At 32.4% G+C, this 18,577-nt stretch overlaps 4 protein-coding genes across 6 annotated transcripts; 2 read left to right on the top strand and 2 right to left on the bottom strand.

Moving 5' to 3' along the window:
- Window positions 1–190: 190 nt before the first annotated feature.
- Window positions 191–2,726, bottom strand: LOC136777578 (uncharacterized). The gene is made up of 2 exons (XM_066733988.1): window positions 2,374–2,726; window positions 191–2,289 (listed from the first exon to the last, which is right to left on the bottom strand). The coding sequence occupies exons 1-2, from the start codon at window positions 2,512–2,514 to the stop codon at window positions 1,609–1,611; spliced, it is 822 nt and encodes a 273-aa protein (XP_066590085.1). The 5' UTR covers window positions 2,515–2,726; the 3' UTR covers window positions 191–1,608.
- Window positions 2,727–2,911: 185 nt separating this feature from the next.
- LOC136777574 (transforming growth factor beta regulator 1) lies at window positions 2,912–5,576 on the top strand. Its single transcript, XM_066733986.1, has 4 exons — window positions 2,912–3,507; window positions 3,760–3,988; window positions 4,049–4,325; window positions 4,400–5,576. Exons 1-4 carry the CDS (start codon window positions 3,388–3,390, stop codon window positions 4,791–4,793), a joined length of 1,020 nt encoding a protein of 339 aa, XP_066590083.1. The 5' UTR covers window positions 2,912–3,387; the 3' UTR covers window positions 4,794–5,576.
- A 175-nt stretch (window positions 5,577–5,751) lies between these two features.
- tank (EI24 domain-containing protein tank) lies at window positions 5,752–7,901 on the bottom strand. The gene is made up of 6 exons (XM_066733987.1): window positions 7,746–7,901; window positions 7,351–7,529; window positions 7,032–7,287; window positions 6,625–6,968; window positions 6,479–6,553; window positions 5,752–6,395 (listed from the first exon to the last, which is right to left on the bottom strand). The coding sequence occupies exons 1-6, from the start codon at window positions 7,758–7,760 to the stop codon at window positions 6,308–6,310; spliced, it is 957 nt and encodes a 318-aa protein (XP_066590084.1). The 5' UTR covers window positions 7,761–7,901; the 3' UTR covers window positions 5,752–6,307.
- A 71-nt stretch (window positions 7,902–7,972) lies between these two features.
- On the top strand, window positions 7,973–18,544 carry Epg5 (ectopic P-granules autophagy protein 5). Of its 3 annotated transcripts, none has more exons than XM_066733974.1 (22): window positions 7,973–8,069; window positions 8,169–8,745; window positions 8,970–9,209; window positions 9,275–12,231; window positions 12,307–12,484; window positions 12,555–12,578; window positions 12,692–12,919; window positions 12,984–13,147; window positions 13,223–13,408; window positions 13,486–13,609; window positions 13,687–14,208; window positions 14,285–14,427; window positions 14,504–14,681; window positions 14,751–15,080; window positions 15,146–15,382; window positions 15,448–15,631; window positions 15,700–16,429; window positions 16,494–16,702; window positions 16,766–17,011; window positions 17,070–17,286; window positions 17,367–17,576; window positions 17,637–18,544. In XM_066733974.1, the coding sequence occupies exons 2-22, from the start codon at window positions 8,722–8,724 to the stop codon at window positions 17,986–17,988; spliced, it is 7,683 nt and encodes a 2,560-aa protein (XP_066590071.1). In that variant the 5' UTR covers window positions 7,973–8,069; window positions 8,169–8,721; the 3' UTR covers window positions 17,989–18,544. The 3 variants fall into 3 exon arrangements, with proteins under 3 accessions (XP_066590071.1, XP_066590072.1, XP_066590073.1); XM_066733975.1 differs by lacking the exon at window positions 7,973–8,069 and having other exon boundaries at window positions 8,190–8,208; window positions 8,510–8,745; XM_066733976.1 differs by lacking the exons at window positions 7,973–8,069; window positions 12,555–12,578 and having other exon boundaries at window positions 8,266–8,745.
- The last annotated feature ends 33 nt before the right edge of the window (window positions 18,545–18,577 follow it).

Genomic DNA, 18,577 nt, shown 5'->3' with positions numbered 1-18,577 from the left:
CTAAAACTAAAATAATGTTATATATTATAATAAAATTCGGTGTTCGCAGAAAAGCGAAACACATATCATATGAATTATATTTTTGTTTATTTCTTTGGTCAATCATAGTCACGTAGCATAGAAAATAGAGCTATAAAATTATACCTTAGGATGGCAAGTAAGTTTTTCATTATTTACCATTATTTTTTGAACAGTATACTACAATACGTGTGCGCAAAAAGAAACACCATTGCACTTTTACCTTTTACGCGATTTAGTTATTTGTCGATTATTGTGAGTGTATCAAGTTCAACTGCTAACATCATCGCATTTAAGTGTAATTATAAAGAAACTTAATCAAGTTTTATATAATAAGAAAACATATCATTTGTATACAAATCGCTTTTACAATTGGGATATATCTCACGAAAATCAGTTTCACTTGTAACTGCATTTATTTCATGTACATTATCGTTACATTGCTTTAATTATACAATATAGTATATAAAAAATAATTACAATTATTGCTTTAAAATATTTTAACAAAATATAATTTTTATTACACAATACACCAAGAAAAAATCAGCATCTGTGCCCTAGACTTCAGAAGCAACAGTCTCCAAGCTTTACCAATGTTTATTTAATTTTTGGAAATTTATGAACTTGTTTAATATCGATGTTTGCTGAAAAAGTATTATTGCATGATATTTGAATAGGTTTTAAATACAAACGAAAAATTGCTCATGATTTTATTAAATGTATGGTTAAAGTGTTTTAATAAACGAAAATTAAAGCATTCATTTTTTTAAATCTCATTATGAATTAAACAGCTTAGGGCATCCTAATGTAAGAGTATTTTAAAATACCAATACTTATTTTAAATAAATGCTCATTGACGGAATACGCGGGTGAGGATTAGCATTGATTGTTCTTCATACTTCACAGACTTTTATACAGAGCTATGTTATTGATAGCTCTAGTATAATTAAACATTATAAAAATTGCTTTTCATTACTTTAATACATATTCCTATCTTTGAATTCTTTGTATTTAAAAAAATCTCCATCAGTATTATTGCCTATTTTTTCTTAAGCAAATACGTGATACCTCATACGTCCTTTTACTAACTTATGAAATATTTTCTATTGTACAAATCTATACTACAATAACTCTGGTTTTTATTTACATAAATATTAATGGTAAAGACCAATTCAACATTTTCTTCAAAAAACCCGTACTTCTGTGAAAAACACCGTTTTTAAAAAATTCAATATTAAATTTTTCATTTCACAATCAAAGCTTTAGATATAGCAAACAAACTTTCTCATACACATTTAGTAATAAGCTTGAGTCAATAGAACTCATAGCATAACAGCACATATTAAAACTGTTGTTACACATTTTGATATGTCATTAACAAACTTCATTAATTTTAATAAAATTTCTCAAAATAAATTTTTATAAGTCATATTATATACTGAGTAATGATTGATATGTATCATCATTGTTCAGTAGGTAATGGCTGTTAATTTTTTTGCATAATTATTTTATATATATATGCGTATTTACATTGTTCTTATTTGAGTATTCAACAGTACTTCTCACTCTCTTATATTCATTACAATATAATTAATCATTATACATCCCATCAATAAGGAAGTCCATTCTTCGGTAATGTCTTTTATCCCAACAATCTCTTCCTTGTTTGTATATAATATATGTTGTAGCACATAAAATAGGTATAGCAATCATACTTATGACAGTGGGAATAATATAATCAATTTTTCTAGGCTGCCCTGGTGGTAAGCTTTTCGTTGGTGTTGTTGGTATAGGTTTGTCTTCGTCAACCATTGGTTTGCCAACTACAGTAACTGTGGGTTTTGGCTTAGGCTTTTTTAAAGCATGAGTTGCAGCTTTAGTACTATTTTCAATTGTAATATTAGTACTTGTTGAAACAATATTTGTAGCATTGTTTCTCTTATTGTCAAAAGTTGTTGTAGTTACATTTCTTTTAATTGGACTAGGGGTAATAGTACTTGAAACAGTTTCTGTAGTATTCAAATGATTATTTTTTACCATAGTCGTAGAATTTATCTTCTCTGCATTATCTAAGCTTACTCCTTTTCTTGCAAATACTCTTTGACCAATAGAGTCTGGGTCTTTTTTAATTTCAGTAGAGTTTACATCCAAACTTCCAACTACATTGCTTACATTAGTTTTAACTGGTACTTGAGTAGTTATTTCTGATGAGATAATAATACTTCTTACAGGGCCTCCTTCACTCATTATTATTGACACATCTTCAGTAGTCTACAATATATGATACAGATAAAGTAAAAATAGCAATAATAATTTATGTAATTATTAAATTGTTTTAATCGTTAAGGTGTTTACCGTAGAAATTGTTGATTTGTTTAATCCAAATTTCTCATCTTTGCTTGTTTTTGCATCACTGTTGACAGATGAGGTTAGGACCAGTGTTGCGCACAAAAATAAATGGAACATATGAAGATAGGCTATCTTTATCGGTATCATCTTTACAAAGAAGTACAATGGAATTTGAGTAATACGTGAATATATGATGTGAGATTCTCAATATTGTTTAAAAAAGAAAAAAAGAAAAAAATTAAGTGGCCTAGACCACCATTCAACTCGTTACTCCATTAGCTGATTGGCTGTTTGAACGAAGTGAATTTCTACAAACTGCTACAAACCATTCGTGACTGAACAGGCTGAGTTGAGCTCACTGAAGGCTGAACCAGCAATTGCGCAAAGCTCAGATAATAATCAACATTTATTACAAAACAGCCGCTGCTCTCCATTTCAATTTCAGAGAAAAATACAAAGCACACCTTAATCGTCTCGCACAACGCTCCATATTTTTTCTACCAATCCGAATTTTCATTCACACACTATAATCATTTACCTGTTCATATTATTTTTTAATTTATTCTTGCTCGTTTTTATTTTACATACAACTTTAATAAAAAAGTATATATTGATAAAAATATCAGGAAACTATTGTTTTATAACTAAATTATAATTATTTTTCTTATCCACATAATATTTTTTACTTTTAATTTTCGTACCTTAACAAAGTTCATAATTCTCCATCGAACATCATAAATGCCGCCTTAAAAACTAGAATTTTTAGCGTCAGTGATGATTACAATACTTTGTTTTTCAAATGCTTTTTTTCAACCTCGAAATTATATTATATTAATTTCCTGATATAGTTGAACATTTTTTTTCGTACTCCACATACAAAAACATTTGAATCAAAGTCAATTTGATCAGTTAAAAAAATACAATTAAAGCTAATCGCAGCAAAACATAACCTACGAAGGAAATCATTCCATCTATTATTAACTTAGAATAATATTTATGCAATTGTAACAATCGAAAATTATGGCACATTCTTATAGCAGCTATTACAACGATTATAATAAAAATTCAGAACTTCAGCAAAACTTAAAATATAAGAAAAAATACAGGAAGTTGAAAAGAATTATCAAAGATACAGTCTTTGTAAGTACTAAACATAGCTGTCAATAGTAATTTATAACACGTGCTTTTGACGTTTATTTTTAATAAAAGATTGTTTTATCTCTAAAGAACATATAGCTGAAATGTTATTTATACATGCTAATTTTTGATAGTTATTAGAACATACACATTAAGCATAATTAATCATTTTTAAGTAGCATCTAGTAAATCATGATTGCCCTTAAATCAATAAAATTAGATAAATGCACAGCTTTAATAATAAACTGCTTTTAGGAAAATGCAGCATTGTGTGACCAAGTAGCTCATATGCAGGAAAATCTTATGGTGGTTAAAGAGGAACGATTATTTCTTCTACGAAAATTATGCCAGCAACAAGGTGAAGGAGATCCAGCAACACTTCTAGCTAAAGCACAATCAAATAATATTAATACTCCCAACTTTAACATGGAAGGAATAACACCCAAAAAGTCTGTAAAGAAAAGAAATTCAACAGAGAGCTCAGGTACATTAATAAAGAAAAAAATTCTCTTAATCTTTCATTGACAATCAATTTTTTTCACAGAGCCAAAAAATAAAGCAAAACGATATAATAAAGCTGCAAGAAGAGTAGTACAATTAATTCCATTAGATATTCATGGAAGGCCCATATTTCCTATATCTTTAAATGATCTTACAGTATACTCTCTAGGTGAAGTGGTATTTGATAGACACGCATATCACACAGAGGATTTAATTTATCCTGTAGGATATTGTAGTACCAGAATATATGCTAGCTTAAGAGACGTAAGAAGTAAAAGCTTATATACTTGTAAAATACTTGATGGAGGACCAAAGCCACGGTTGATATTTTGTTTTATTTATTTTCTCACTAATAAATTTTAAACATAATTCAATCATTTTAAATCACTTACAGATTTGAGATTGTGTCTGATAATGATCTTGACCAACCACTTGTTGGATCCAGCCCGGATGAATGTCATTCAAGATTACTGGCAGCCATTTCTCCAGTGCTTCGTTCTATACCTCCAAAAGGGGCAAACTTTTTTGGAATTTCCCATCCAACTATACAAAATTTAATTCAAAGCTCTCCTGGGACACGAAAACTAGCCTCATATAAACAACAGCGATTTGAAGTCAGCAAAAATCATATTATTGATAGAGGGGCAAGTCCAATAACTGAGGAAGAAACCGATCCGGGACTTGGATTTAATGCGCTTCACAGGCATTATGCCCTTACCAGTTCCTATAAAATAAAAGAAGAACCAGCGGATCACGACTTACTTGCTCTCCAAGAATTATTAGCATGACCATAATTATAAACTAAACAATATTATAGAATAATGAAACCATAATTTACAGATATGGTTACTAGATATATTTCATTTAATGACAAGACTTTTCAATACAATTTGCGCTGGTTTAAAATATTATATTGTTCGGTAAAAATGTTTAAAAATATACTTTTATGTAAGGTAATATATATTAAAAATCGTAAAAGTCACAAACCGTAAGATGTGTGACCGCGAATCAGGGAAATGATAAAACTACACTTAAGCATTTGTACTATATACGTTGCATCCGTTAAAAAAGATCACTAGGATCTTTCCTTAAAAAAATCTTATTCATACTCAATAATTTTATTGCATATGTAGGACTAGCTTTAAGTAGTATATATCTCAAAATATGCGCAATAATAAAGTATTGTTTTTGTGATACTAAATTATGTATTCTTATCACTAAAATAGAAACACAACTTAGTACAATTTAGTTTCTTCAATTTCAAAACCTAAATAACTAAATATAGATTTAGAAGGAAAATCTTCAGTGATTAGTTGCTTGCAGTATATTTTACTAATAAATTATTTAAACATGCAGTTGAAATAACAGCTCTGTAATGAAGAGTACTGAGCTTGTGAAATATTAGAAAGAAAACAATCAACAAAGTATAAATAATAATTTTGTATTCATACAGCTGTCATGTGAGTTTAAAATATTTTCTAAGTACATAGTAAAGTTTTCTGCTAAATTATAAAAAATCATTATCCATAGTCAAATTCCATAATAGATCAATTTGTTTGTAAATATAAAATCTTAATCATATTAGTCATTGTATCTTTTCAATAAGTTCCATATTATACATTTTTTAAAATAAAATCATATAACAGTATCTTCAAACTTATTTGAATAATTTACTTATTACTATATCACGTAAAGATTGCATGAAAGAAAAAATAGCATTACCATATAATTAACAATATTAGCCTTAAGTATTATGTTTACAAAGTCTTTAAATCATTAGATTGTATACAATATTTATTTGTTATTTAAACTGTATGTATTTTAATTCATAGAAAAAGTATAAAATTTTCAATATTAACTTTCTAAAAATTGATTATTGATAAATTAATCATTTGTCACAGAGAAATTTAAATTGGTAAAATTAGATTTCAATTTCTCTATAACATATAATTAAATTTTAAGTATTAACCCCCTGGTAAATATGATTAGCTACCTTTTAAATCCTATGCCAAAAAAGATATATATGATAAAAAATGCACTCCACATTATTCAAAAATATTTGTTTACCTAAAATATATAATTTAGATAACTGATCTACAATTAATTATTTTGGCAATAGTACATAAAATTAACCCCTTTCCTATTCTCTCAATCTCAAATATCTTACTGATTAAAATTGCACAGCACAATAAAATGCTTTTATACAAGACAACAAAAACTTTCCCAGTTTCTTAAGATAAATATAAGAAAACCCACTAAAATTCAGTATATAGATAAAAAAAATTAACTATTTTCTTCAACGTCACCGTTTTTTGGCAGGTCCAATAGTTTTATTGAAAATTGTATTAGCAATGGCAATCACTGGAGAAAATAATTTTAGTGGATAATCACTAAAAAAAGGAAACATTAATTTAATTTTTGTTTAATTAACAAAGGGTAATAGATCATTTCATTTTATATAAATGAAACTTACCAAACTCTTGTGACAGGCTCTGCTTCATTTCCACTTATAATAAATAATGGAAACAGTATAGAAAAAACACAGCCACTAAAGTAATTGACATAATATATAACATATAAACCAACAGAGCACAATGTTAATTAAATAATTTATGTTACCTTATAAAATATGAGTTGGGCAGTTGTGTAAGTACCGCTAATGGTAAACCAAATCCCACAAAGTAGGGCCAGTTGCCTTCAATGAATGTGAGCCGTCTATGTAGCTCCCATCCCATGTTAAACCACTTATATTCAAAAGCATAGAGAGCATATAAAAGGCACATGTGAATTAGGGCAAGAATATCACCCAAGGGAGGTAATGGTACTTTGGATACCAGCATACCTTGCCCTAAAAATAATGCTTGCACCAAGATGCTAAAAAGGGTATCAGCAATTAATTTGCTGACGCTGGATAATGGCAGAGGTCTTCCCTGTCGGTATCTATATGCACTGTCAGCAATGTCCTGCAAAATTATAGATTTAAGATGTTTTACACAAATTTTCTCCAGATAAATTTTAATACTTACTTGAAACCACAAGCTATTGACTATGCGACTTAAAAGGAATAAAGGCAACACCCAAACTGAACCAAACATGAATGATAAAAATGGTTGTGTCCAAGACCAAACTGTCATGCTCATTGTTGAAGAATGACCGAATATAATTGACAGCAAATATTTTAAAAATGGGAGTAATAAACATTCAAAAATTAAAATGCTTGCCCAAAATATGCCCCCATTTAATACACAGCATTGTATTGTGCGTTTCAAAATTTTGGATTTCCTAAAATAAATTGAGAATTGATAATAGTTAATGATCATTTGTAAGCTGGCAAATGGGAATTACTTTGGTTGATCATTGCGTTTAATTGGACTATTAGTCAAGCTGCTCTCTCTTCTTCTAACCACAGGGGCAGATGGTAAAGATTTTGCAATCTTCTCATTGATTTGCTTATCCAAATAAAAGAGTACTATAGCACCTTTCAAACTATCTGCAAATCCTTTGCATATTGCCCGTATTATACCCTAAAAATAGTACAAAATATAAGGTTACAATGTCTCAAAAGATGAAACCTCTTTCATCCATTAACAGTATATTATTTTCCAGCTGTGTTAAAACACGAAATACAAATAAATAATAATTATTATTTCAATGAGTACTAAATTAAAACGATACTTTTAAAAGTAATATGAGTTTTATAAAATGTCTGTTTATAGCAAATAATATATATAAATACTCACAGTAACATTATCCATGTCTCTCGACGATGACTAGTATATCACATTAGTTATTCTACGTTCCAAGTCTTTTCAATAATCAAGCAAAAAATCATTTTCGATATGATATCCCCATCGGAGTCAGTCATTCAGTGTAACGCGATTTGCATCACACACACAAACATATCAATGAACACAACAAACAGATGTTTACTACCACCAGAGATGAAACGCTACCACCTAGGCCAGGCTTGGTACTTCCGTAGTACTATATATAGCAGAGATGCTATGCTATAGTGAGGCTAGTGACTGATGCTACTAGTAAACATCATATAAAAATGTCCGACGGTACATATATATATAAAAATTTCTCAAATATGCTCAAAAAATAAATTTCGGGGAAATGTGATTTTAGCATTGGAGTCAATTTATGTTTGTTTTTTTCAGGGAGGGATTTAAAAAAGCGCGAAGTTATGTACACAACCAGGTAATGAACTATCTTTACAGAGAAACGCTAACTTCAGGTTAGATACGTTGAATTGCAGAGGAAAAGGCATGATGGCATGATATCATGGAAAAGACATTTCGCACGCAATAAAGAAGCACACATTCTGACAGTGCAATTTGTGCAGCCAGAAAAATTCCGAGTTCATCGATACTCTTTTTCTTAGCATTCAGTACAAATGAAAAGGAACTTTGCCCAAGTTGTCTCGCTCTCGGCCTTTTCTTACCCTACTTTTAAACAGAATGAAGATCAATACATCTTGGACCTTGTTTTACTTTGACAGTCAGCATAATACGTAATGCGTTATATCTAATAACATTGAATATGAGACATATCTATATCATGCAGTGAAAAAGTTTACAAAATAAGACCTGTTACCTTATTTCACATGATTGTGGCCCTGAAAAAAATTTCAAAAAGTAAAATTCAAGAAGCATTTCTACTTTGCTACTCTGCCTTTACTTGAGTAAATTTTTGTATTAAAGTCCATCAACCATGGAGAAACAAAAACTACGCCAAGTAAGAAATTGATCATAATTTTTAACTGTTAAACAATTTTATCTAGCATTTGTTACCTTTTATATTTCTATATACGATAAAGTAGAACATTTTTCTTCATTAAATTTTTCATGCCAATTATAATTAGTCTGTTTTGTAGCATAAGTCATCGGTAGTTAGTATTATAATTATGCCACACTTGCTGCATTAATCATCCTACTCTTTTACTCTTTCTTTGTATTTAGAGAAAGAAAAAAGAAAGATGTCGTCAAGCCATTCTAGAGAGACAGATACCAGATGCTCCTACATTAGAAGAATTTGAATGTCTTTTGGGAGAATCGCCTACAAACTACCCTAAAGGGGAAGGAGTGGAAAATATGGAAAGTGAATTACATTCAGCTGCAATTGATACTGAAATTTATGAAAAGCAAGCAGCAGAAAGTGCTGCTTATGAATCAGAATATAGTCTGCGTATTGAAGCTGAGGTATTTGTCAAATATGTAGAGCTATATTGTGAATTAGAATTGAATTTCCCTTTTTGTTTTTATAGATACCACAAGAAGGTTTTGACCAAGTTGACAATGTACCTACTGCAGCTGAACCAAACAACCAAGAAGACCAAACTGTTGAAGAAGTCAGTGTAATAGTTTCCAATATTCAGTTAGTTGATGTCTCTCCAACAGCCCCTATTCTTGAAAGCAGTGTGTCACATCATTCAGAGCAATTGATATGTGCTGTACCTTTTTTGAACAGAGTAATTAGCAAAGAAGAATCAAAAAAGGAAATACCAGTGGTATTGGAAAAGTCGGATAAGATTAGCAGCAATGTTAAAGAAATTAAACCATTCACTGAAACTCAACTAGCAACCCTATATAATAACCAAGAATTAACATTGATAGATATGTTCATCTCTGAATTTACTGAAGTACAATTAAAAACGAATATTAAGCAGCATCATAGATTATATGAACTTCTTATGAGCTATTTGAGAGTAAGAAACCATTTGACTGTAAATTCTCATGAGCTGGAAGGTCTTAAAAAAAATTGTAGAGAAACTCAGAAACAATTGTGGTGCTTGGATAAAACATCTGTGATGGAAGCTGGAGAATGTCAAGATGGAAATCCAGTCAATGCTACTCATGAATATTCGGTTGCACATTTTAATCAACAAACATTAGTATCACTGTCACGCAATTTATCTGCTATAAAAGAGTTACTACATAATACACAGGCATTATATTGTTATGAAGCTGAAGTTTTAAAGTTGCAAATAGAGCACTACATACAAAGAGTTTGTACATCTTGCAAAGAGTTCAGTAACATGTCAAATAGTACACCAGTAAGTTTAACGCCTATAAGCGCATCTTCTCAAACAACGCCACAATTGGTAGAGCTGAGAACATGCATCACTATATTATTTACTTTCCAAAGAAAAATCTTAAAGGATGGAAAATTTGTGACGGACACCAGGGAATGGTTGTCAAAGCTAGTGGCTATTCTTTTAAGAATAGCTACTTGGCAAGATCACTTGTTCTTGCTAAACCATATTCTTAGATGTCCCGGTGGTGTTACTAATTGGGCACGTAATTACGTTCAAGTACCAGGACCATCGAAACTTTCTAGTTTGTGTGCATCTCCATTAAATGATCCGTATCTCGATCACATGATAGCCGTGTTAGCTGTTATTTTACTCCCAATTAAAGAAAGGGAAAAATTTCTCGAACAAGTACAAATATCCTTACAAGATACGGGAAATAGCCCCGGGGATACTGTTTGGGTTATGCTGGACGAGGATGGGGAGGAAGATGAAGATATATCTAATTTGGGTGCAAACCTTTTCGAAAGTGATCTTATATCTCTACTACATCAGATTCCATTGAATAAATTATTCGAGCACGCTCTTTTTATTCAACGTCAAAATGATAAGTATGAGCAAGAAAAAAAAGCTATAACTGATCACCATATGTTAAGGGTATTTGCCTTTTCAACTGCTCTTGTAAGGATTTTGAAGCAGGGTTTGAAAACGTACGATTCGCCTAGATACAGACAATTAGCTAAAAGATTAAGTGCGTTAATTAGAGATATTGTGCAATACGCCAGTGATCAATGGGAGATATTTGACAAAAGTCAGGTTTTCGAGGAAAGCAAACTTTTAAAATTGCAGCTAGAGTATGACTGTTTTTTCTTAAGAGCAACTATGTGTATTTTTTCATCTCGGCGACTTGGAGCTTGGCAGTACCTTGCTGCTATTCCCTATCATATAATCTCTTCTGATGCTTTATGGCAAATTTTTTATACTCTACACACAGATACTTCAGCAGTAGAAACAATGGCAACTAATGTCTCGCCTTTAAATTGGATGGAGGAACTCACTTGTTCCAGATTATCTAAACAATTTGAAGACAAATTATGTAAAATGCCAGGCGACGAATCTTACTTTTTATTAACTACTTTTGCAAATATGGCTATGGCTAGAGGTTTGGAAGATTACGACTTTATTAGAGCCACGACACTTGATCTATTTCAGATTGGCTTTTTGAGTGAAAAGACTCAAGAATCTTGCTCCAAGGATGCACGTTCTTTATTATCCAATTTAACGAGTAAATATCCGATGCTTCTCTCTGATATATTACTGAAGTTAAGAGATAATTTTGGATCTGTTGGAAAATTAAGTTTATATTTGTTTACTGAGCTCCGAATGGACAAGTGGATTCCGCAAGATCAAGATATAACGATCCTCTCTACGTGGCTGCACAATAACTCATTAACGTCGACCGAAAATCACTTGGCAAGATTAGTTCTTAATAATTTGAATTGGAGTTTTGACGACGACGAGCAGCAACTCTTCCTTTCTATTCAACTGCACAGGCGCGTTGCACTATTAATTGTTGAGCTAGTAATGAAATTTGTACCGGACATGCCTGCACAAAATGCATCGTTATTAGCTGAAGGAGTTAAGCAAGTCTCTTCAATGGTGAGGCCCCAGAATAATGAACATGCCTTTTCCATGTGGGCCTGGGAAATGATAACGAAGCTTAGATTGCATAAATTCGATCAATCCGACAGATCATGTCAATATACCATGACCAATCTTGCTGAAGCATTCTCTCATGTTCTGGATCTGGATTCAGATCCATCTTTGGACATTTTGATTACTGGAGTCAGAGAAAAACAAACTATTGCATGCTACACAACAATGCTAATGACTTTATGGGGCCACTCTGTACCCCTTATTTGCCTTAATGGTTTCAATCAGCTACATGTACTGCAAAACCATTACAAGTACGATCAAGTACTGATAGTTTTGCATCATATAATACCTTTATTCTTAGACTGTCCGGATTCATTACTGAAGAGTGATAAGTTTGTAAGTCTTATTATTTCCTTGGTCACTGCCGATAGGACTTATATGAAAATTGCCAAAAATCTTATTGCCCCTGAATTTCCTGGACCAATACTGAAGCAAGTTGCTAACATGATCGAATCTCATTTAAAAAATTATCGAAGGTGAATAACTTTTATATTTTATTGTACATAATATTAAGAGATTGTAGTTTTATTATCTTTAATTTTACATTGCAGATATTCTTTAGCTAGTCCAGAACGTTTCGTGAATTTATGGTTGAATGTCTTGATACTTGTACCAGATTGGAATAAAGATCAAAATGTTTTATACCTGTTAGATACTGTAATTCGTGCTGCCTTTTTCCACTTGGATGCTAGAACAACAATGGAGATTATGTTTCAAAATTTATTTTCTGTAAGTGTCTCGTTTAAAATATTTTAAGCAAATTCAACTTACTTGATGATAAATAATCTTGTTTCATTAGCCCACTGTTGAAGGGAATATTGAGGTATGCTATAAAGAGCAGCTTAATCGTCTATGAATTAAAAGATGGAGTTCTCACTCTTATTTGTTTTTGTATTTTATTCTACATAGTTATTTTGTTAATTTTATCTGTTAAAGAACGTGATGGCTGGGCGAAGTTCGGGAGGGCTAGGATCATTTTTAAGCTGGGCAACCGGCTCATCGAACTCTCAGAGTTTGCTGGGAGGATCAGTGCAAACAATTTGGGTTGCATATCAAGTGCTATCTACTGAACAATTTCAGAGGGAATTAAAAACTGGCTTGTGGAAAGAAATCTTGAGAGAATTATCGTTTCAACAAAAAATTACATTAGATACAGCTTTAAAGGTCTGAACATTAAATTAATTATTGTACATTTAGTGTTAGGATTATTTATGATTTGTTTTATTAGAGAGCTTGTGCTACAGTAAAAATGCCGGCTTTTGGTGCAAACGCCTTATCCATTTATCGATGGTCTCAACAAGCGCTGGATACACCAATGGATCATCCACTTCTACCGCTTTTATGGCAAAATTTTTTCAGTTTATTCTTGGCTAGAGTTCCTACCTCTGAAAGGTAAATATTTGTCATTAATTTTTATATGTATATTCACGTAAATTTATCATTCGTATATTATTTTGAAAATTATAGCCTTCCTAACAGTGGTGGAGTAGGGGAAAAATTTTTCGAAGGAATGATCAATCTCAGTTATTTAAAAAGATTAAAGAAACGCTTACACGAGACGACCGATTATTTTCAAATAAAAGGAGAAAGGGATACGGATAATGGTAAACCAATAACGGATGATGGAAGAGTTTTTTATTTTAACACTGCGAAGTAAGTGTATTAATTTTTAAAAAGTGGCTATTATTTCTTGTATTCGGTATATCTATATTTTTATTATTAAATCATAGATTTTATAAAACATTAAGTCTTTGGTTGGAAGAGCCACGACTTCAAGAATCTGGACTTTATCTGCCGGCTCTACCGCCACAATACATGTCCCAGAAATTAATATTACTCGTGCAAGGTGACCGGGTGAGGAATAGTAATATAATATTTGCAAGAATATTCCTTTCATTTATTATTTGCTAATTTTATTACATAAATTTCAGAATCCATGGTTGGAGTATGTTGATTACTACTCAGTCCAGCAAATTCAACAAGCCAATGTTGAGGAATGGCAACGAACGTGTTTACGAGTACCGGAAAGTCAAAATCAAAAGTCAAGTTATACAGCAACTAGTCCAATAGAGCCCTCAGATCCATTGGAAAGAATATTCCGAAGACTGAGCACGTATGAGCAACCTGTTTCTCCGCCATCTTTGAATAAAAATGCTCATGTAATAAGTTCAATATCGAGAGACAGTTTATACAGCTCTTATACTTTAATTTCATCGGTCAAGCCTCATCTCAAAGTCATCTTAGATTACGCGCAAACTTACAACTTGATGGTTTCCGAGCATACGGCAGTGGACTGCACGTTTTTGGAGCTAGTGCCTACTCTTTATAGAGAGAGCGAGAATATTGTAACTCTACACGCTCTTTGCGATCCCGCGCCTTCAAGTCAAAGACGTTCCAGATCTGGGACTCCACCGATTGTTCATTGCGCAGGTCCGGCTGTCATTAGAATAAAAGTAAAATAGTTTAATAATTATTCAAAAATACTTTATTACAATTAGAGTGTATAGTACATAGTGTATTTTCTTGTAGGTAACAGAGGCTCATGTTAGTGATGGAGTTGATCAAATGATTACTCAAAATAGAGCAGAATATGAAAATTTATTAGTAAAAGCCAGTCAGCCTCCACCCAGTAAAGTTACTCAGGGATGCGTTTTTGTTGATTATATCATAGCGTAAGTACTTTCATCTTTTAAATGAAATCACACATAAATATATATATATATAACTATATTTCGCATAATTTCATAGTTTACTCGAGCATGAATTGAATATATGTCGAACGAGCGAAAATAATATAACACTGCACAAGGTCCAAGAAAGTGGAGTAAAATTATTTTATCACTTAGTGGAATTTTATTCGGAAGACGCAGCCTTATGTCCACCGACAAAACAGCTTATTACAACGTGCTTGGAAAAGCTGGGACAGGTATAAATTTAATGATTACAACTCTTCTGCAATGGGCACAGCATTTATTGAAATATACTGTTTGTATAGTTATTTATAAGTGGAGAAGAAAGTCAAGGACCGCAATTGCTGAGTACGATATTACAGCGACCAACTCTTGGTGGACTTTTGGGTCCACATTTTACTCCAGTTGCTGGGGGAGCTTCTACATTTTTACAAATGTATCAAACTGTTGTCGAGCTATCTACGAGTACGAACGTGGATTTGTGTTTCGTATTGTTATCAAAGTTTGACGTAGGAAGCTGGTTAAATTATAGAAGACCTAGATTAAGCGAGCGATCTACGTTTATTGAGCTGGTCTCCAAAGCTCTCTGTAATATAGGTCTTAACCCTGAAGAAGAAAAGCTCATGGTGCATGAGGTAATTTTTCGATTTTAACGTGAATAGCTTACAAATAAAATATTATTTATATTATATCATTACAGTTATTTCGTAACCATCTTCGATTAGTCTTACTACATGAATTTCCTGAGCATTACGGGGAAGTATTGAGCGCTATTTTAAAAGGTAGCGAAAGTCAAAATCTGTCCTTGGATGTTTGGCGAGATCTACTGGGTGCTCTTAGTGGCAAACCTAAGAGTGCCGCCCCTGTGCATTCAAATAAGATTAGAGACGAAGTTCGCCATTATGCTACAGAACAAAGACTTCTATCTAGACAAGAGGTTATACTTTTAAAAGCAATTAATTCTTTAAGCATATAGAAATTTAGTAACATGAATAATTTCAGATGCACGATACTGCCGTTTTACTAAGTAGACACTTCATGAAAGAACGTTTGCAATATGGGCTGTATGGCTTGTATCCGAGATACAGAGTTTATAATGAACCAATTACTACGTTTCTTGGTATGATAGGTCATGCATTGGTGGTTCTTACGTTACAGGCTGACAGAGGTTCCTTGGCTGACCAATGTAGGTTCCAAATTTAATATTGTTTCGTATATATAAGAATTTATGCATTATTAAAAAAAATTTTGCAGTGTGTGAAAAAATCTGGCCTGTTTTAAGTGAAATGTATGCGCCATGGATAACTCCTTATTGGACCAGAAATTTGAGAGAACCAACCGCAGCCTGGATACAGCAACTAACCGATGATAGATCGGTTTTGTTGCCTTGGATTATAACCGATGGACCTTACGCAAATAGAACAGTCGCGATGTTCACAGAATGTATACGATTTATTATGGATACAATGCCAGCATCTAGTAAAATTTTATGTTTTGTATGGTATTTCTATGTGACAAACTTTGCCCACGCATCGGTCAAAGATCATATTCTCAATGTGATTCATGGAAACTTTTTGACGCTTCCTTGGGATAGATTTAGTCCAGGAATAAACGATGTGGAATTGATGATTAAAGTTGTCGACCAATACTTACCGGATAGTCACTTGTTCCTAGGTAGCCTGTTTACTTGTATCAATTGGCCAGCTTGGGTTAACGAGCTGCAACAATCTCAGCCACTGCCAGTTGTAGCCAAGATGCATATTTGTATGTTAAACTTACTTGTAAAACTGTCAAATGAACCAAACGTTAGACAGAACGAAAAGGCAATTCAGTTGATAACGGAAGCAGAAAAATTTTCTTGGCACTTGGTTGATGCGGCAGCGTACGACCAAGTAATTAATTGGCACGTGATGAGCTGTGATCCTAGAGTTGTTCTTGCATTGGATGGAGACCAATGTTGTCCAGTAGACGTAGCGGTCAACAAGTAAGTATTTTATAAAATTATACATAGTAATTGTGGTATAATAACTATGTAATTGCTATTTTAGTCTGCTAAAAATTGCTGCAGCATATGATGCGACGATCACTCATTTTCATCCTACTACTTTGAAAAAGAGGCAAATGTATATTCGTTCTTCCGTGAAACTGATGATCAATTGTACAACTCGACATAAATCCCTTTTATCTACAAATACTAAAGCATTTTCAAGTGCCCTGTCTCGTATGCTAGATGAAATGGAAATGATTATTTCCAGCAGTAAGCTTCTATATAATTTTCTAGCAACTGATCCGCTATATATCAAGAACTATTTTTTTTCAGCTGTCTCAGAATCACAACAGGTTTCCGAAGCAGGCTTATTGGTAACAGAATTGCTTCACACGATAAATCAAAGTGGACTTTTAGTGGAGCATCTTCGCAGTAGCTGGACAACATGGCTTTTACAAAGAAATGCAACTAGTCCAATTCTTATGGGTATACTCAGGGTTATAGGTATGGCTGTAGCTTCACCATCTACGCTTGGAGAATTAATGGAAGCGGCGTTAGAAGCTTATTTTAAATTTAATGGTACGTACAAAGTGATGTCGTCAAGGTCTTTAGCCTAAAAAAATGTTTTTTCTTTTAGTGACTGAAAATATTCAACCAACATGGGCATCAGTACTGACAATTTTACAGCCTGTAGTGCCTAGACAGCCTCCTCTGGAATCGGTATTAGTTTCCGAAGGACGATTTCTAGCTCTATACTCAGTTCTGCTTAAAAGACTTCCATCCTGCCAAAATATTCGAGAAGAGGGCATGCTATTGATCAATTTAATTGATTGGATTACTGCCATTAAAACAATGTATTGACAGAAATAATATCAATTCCAAATATTGATATAATGTAGTATTCATCACAATTAATGCTAAATTCGTATTTCAGTGACATCGTTGAAATGAAATTACCATTGCTATGGGCTAAAGCGTGTGAATTGGCATACAGACAATGTCAATACAGTGAGAATACAGTGATAGCTGCTAGAGCTTTGAAAGGATTAGCACGAGCTTTATTGATAATGGCAGATGACGTTGGACAAGGGTGGGGAATATTAGGAGCTATTGGTTTACGAAAAAATTCTCAACTTTCAATCAGGTAAAATTCTATTAATTTGAAAAAATATCCATATGTATTTATTTGATTTACTTAATTCAGGTGCAAGTTCCTAAGTCGTGCAATAGCCGTTTATTGCCTAGCCCAGTTACCAGAATCGAAATCCGAGCAGCAGCTTGTACGATTCACTCCACATTCACCTGGCGTGGCCCCCGTGAGAACATCCGAGTCTGACACAATGGAAACTCGTCCTAGTGCGGAAGCCATTAAAGCAATGCAAAGTTTAGAAGGGCTTTTGCTCAATAAGCAATATGCGGAATTGAAAAGTGACATAGAAAGATCGATAAGGTTGATAAGAGATTCAGCCAATTCTCTTCATAATGCCGTTTGCGTGGTGGGCACACTCACAACAGAACTTTATAATCAAAGATATCTACATGTATTAACCGAATAATCCTTCTTTATTCATATATCATAACTCAGTAATCTTGCTTGCTAAACTTAGTTTTACCACTATCTTCCCGGTTCCAGCTTTAATTAATTCCTAATTCTAGTCATAATGTAAAGTAGTTTAAAAACCGTAACTTTTAATAGTTTTCAAGTCAAATAACGTTTTTAAAAGATTATGTTCTTTATTTTCTTATGAAACGAAGTTTTCATTTTTTGCGGTGTTGTGACGAATATGCTCTCAAATGTTATGCTCTTTAATAAAATGTGTAAAACAGTCATTTTTACGTCAATTTACGAAATCAGTGTAATTTAATGTATATAATCTGAGGCATATCATGACTGATAGGTAACGGATACTTTAATTAGCTGATTTGTGTAACTTTAAAGCACTGAATTTTTGTAATCACTGTACATAAGATTATGAAAATGAAGCTTGCTCTTATTGTCTACTTCAGATTTTTAAATAGCGCATAAAATATTAAGAATCTTTTCATATTATAATTGTTAAACGTGTAATTAAATTTTTAAGTCAGAATCGGGCTGTGTGAAATAAAAGGATAGATAAGTCTGTTAAAATTATTATTATTTTCCTA

Source organism: Prorops nasuta, unplaced genomic scaffold (genome assembly GCF_024137725.1).
Source record: "Prorops nasuta isolate Cenicafe-Biocafe unplaced genomic scaffold, Cenicafe_Pnas_1.2 PNAS00011, whole genome shotgun sequence".
Classification (NCBI taxonomy): Eukaryota; Metazoa; Arthropoda; class Insecta; order Hymenoptera; family Bethylidae; genus Prorops; species Prorops nasuta.
Note: the sequence above shows the minus strand (reverse complement) of the source record. Positions and strands in the feature narration are given on the sequence as shown.